At 41.7% G+C, this 2,972-nt stretch overlaps 1 protein-coding gene across 1 annotated transcript in view; it reads right to left on the reverse strand.

The window, feature by feature from the left end:
• The window catches only part of BMP6 (bone morphogenetic protein 6), a gene marked incomplete at its 5' end in the record, with an annotated part of 137,500 nt that overhangs the window by 15,302 nt on the left and 119,226 nt on the right, over positions 1–2,972 (reverse strand). Inside the window, one exon of the mRNA XM_025044913.1 lies at positions 566–714. Within this exon, the coding sequence (XP_024900681.1) occupies positions 566–714 (149 nt within the window). The remainder of the gene's footprint in view (positions 1–565; positions 715–2,972) is intronic.

A 2,972-nucleotide genomic window follows, 5' to 3' on the forward strand; every position in this document is an offset into this window, starting at 1 on the left:
TGCATTCTCAGATCTCTGGTGGCTCCCCCTCTGATGCAAAATCAAAATACTCCTTCCAAAGGCCCATGAATCAAATCAAGGAGTGGTGGGGACTCCCAGGCTCTCTAACTTCTGCTAATCTCTTTTCTTCATATTCATTCCTTCTTTCTGATCATGTTCATCTCAACAAGCGAGGCAACTTCACAGGCAGAGTGTGTGTACTCTGAGGGCCCATAAGCGGACCTCAAGCTGCTGAGCTTAGCTACTGCAGGAGGAAGGAGTGCTGAAATAATTCTCTCTAAATTCCAGTCAGAATTTAGACTGTGCTGCCATCTTTCTTTTTATCTCAGCATCTTCGACCTGCCTCTCCCTCTGGGTGCTGTCCTCTCATTGTTACTCTCGGAACCTTGACCACCTAACTGTCCCCTAGTCTTCTCAGGAAAAGTCTTTGCTTTTTAATAGCAGTTACGAGGGCACAGTAAATGAAGTCATCCTGGAGCTGAGGACGCGACTATAGACCATGGTTCTCCCACAACTGCTGTAAAGGAAATAAATGATAATGACTGCCTGATTTTGGCAAACTTACCATCCCGAGTTACCACACTCAGCTGAAGCCCCATGTTGTGCTGTGGGGTCACGACCCACAGATTGCTTGTGGCCGTGATGTCAAATTCTAGCCAGCCTTCTTCTGAGGCCCACACTACGCGGGTGTCCAACAAAAATAGGTCAGAGTCTCTGAAAGAAAGAAAAGATGGCACAGTGGTGAACAGTGTGCTGACCCCTCAGCTCATTCTCACTCTGTCCTGCCTTAGTGTCATAATAAAAGATGCCAATGTCGGATCAGGCCTGCATACAGTGCTGTGTACCGTGACCTGCCAAAGGTCTGCCTGGTGAGATACTGTATAAGACATATGCATGACATAATCTAGAGAGAAGTGAATATGTGCTAGGGCACTTTAGAGAAGTCGACTTTCTCCCAAACATAGGAGGATTTCTCATTTCGCCAAAGGCCTCGTTATGATGCTTATACCAAATCTTTTTGTAATTAAGGTAAATTTAGATAGATAGGTAGACAGACAGATAGACATCATATTGTTGCTTAATTTATGGCTAATGAACTCTAAAAAAGAGAAAGTGTGGGAGCAATGAAGAAAAAGGTTAAGAATATATTAAAATCCGAACCAATATGAGCATTTATAAAGTTATGCTTTGCTCATTTTTTTCTTAATTAGGACTTGACAATCTTCACATGTTAGTTCCTGTGAAATAAGGGGAAACAAGAAACCACATCATATTTCTGAGTAATCATCAGTTCTTTTCTTTTAATTAAGGCATTTGAATGGTCTACGGCGAGTGCCGAGTCCTTTCTCATCTGGACCGTGTAACCGTGGGTGTAAGTTGAGTGATTTTAAAGTTTATCCCAGCACAGCTGTGAGCCAGGGCCGGGGTTCTTTGAGGCAAACTCATTGAGTTCATTCCTGCCATCGGGCTTCATAGGGAATATTTTTTAATATTTTTTACAGTTGTCAACTAATAAAACCCTAGGGGTTGTGAAGATGGAGTGAGGGTTTCTTCCTGCTCACCCACGTCATGGTAGAGCAGTGTTAGGTGATGGTCACTTTTGTGTGTTGCAAGGATACTCTGAATCCAAGTTGATATCCCAGGTTCAGTGGCATGACATGGCCTGGAATTCCCATGAGAGAAAGAGGGATATTTAGGCCATGGAAAGATTCAGATCCCCTGGTACTGAAAATATTTTGCTGAAATATCTTACAGGATAGAAGAAACTGGAATTAGATACTAAATTTAGGATGAGCATCTCAACATTAATAAAGTATATTTAAATCAATTCTAAAGCACTTCCATACACTTTGCTTTACTTGGTCCTCGTAACTATTCTGAAAACTCAGTAGAACATCATTATCCCCACTTTACGGCTGGGAAAACTGAAACTCAGAAGTGAGGCTACTGTCATGCGGTCAAGATCAAAAGCTAGTGAATGAAAAGAAAGTAAGTGGATACAGAGTTTCCCATGATATGCTGTCTTTTGAGATCATTATGAAAGACAATCTATGACAAATGAATAGAATTTATCTCTATTCTATTGAATATTTGTGAGGCCAGTGAAACATCTGAGTTAAGAATTTGAGATTTCTCAGAGGGGAAACAATTTTTCCTGTTGACATGGCTGAGAGTTAGAAGGAAACTTTATTGTCATTTTTTCCAAGCTTAAAACAGTAGGTACAGCTAAAAGTAGTTTACTCAGCTGCTGAACAGAGCCTGCGGGGGGCACATTCAAGCCTGCCTTCTTTCAAGTGCTCTCCCCCAATGTATGTGTCATACCCCCTGTTGACAAATTACCCCTCCCCCCTTGTTACTGAGGTAACTGTGAGCAAGGAGATGGGGGTGTTCATGGAAAACAGCAAGAGGGGATTGCAAGTCCAAAGCTTTGAAGTTAAGATGCAAGAAGACATAAATCTATTCGGGAAGGTCAGAAAAGACCCTTATCCAGAAATAACACAGACACTATGCACAGCACTGTGGGGAAAGTAGCTCTGGTCCTGAAGGCAGCACAAGATACATCCATGTCAAAGCAGCACCCTCCAGAATGAAGACACAGTGAGAATTTCAAGGTGTAAGGCTGCCCCTGAGGTGAAGAGGATCTGTGTATGGAGCTGTTGCTGAGGGTCACTTGTTGCTATTTACAGAGTTTTGATGATACATGTAATTTTTAAGGACTTGTATGTAACAAGGATACAGAAAACTACAGTCCAAGATATGAGTGGGGCATAGCTGGTAGAAGCTACAGTGAGCTTTTATTTTTAAAAAGTGGTGTTTATAATAAAGGAAATAGGAGTCTATTATAAAAGAAAGTGGGGAATGGGACAGAAGGTCATCATCTCAAAATAGGAGAAAGCAATCAGAGAAAAGGAGAAAAGAGAGGAGCTTGAATTAAAGAGGGAGAACGTGAATCAAGAGCTAAACTTGGAATA

The sequence above is a fragment of the Pteropus alecto genome, unplaced genomic scaffold (assembly GCF_000325575.1).
Source record: "Pteropus alecto unplaced genomic scaffold, ASM32557v1 scaffold121, whole genome shotgun sequence".
In the NCBI taxonomy this organism is placed as follows: Eukaryota; Metazoa; Chordata; class Mammalia; order Chiroptera; family Pteropodidae; genus Pteropus; species Pteropus alecto.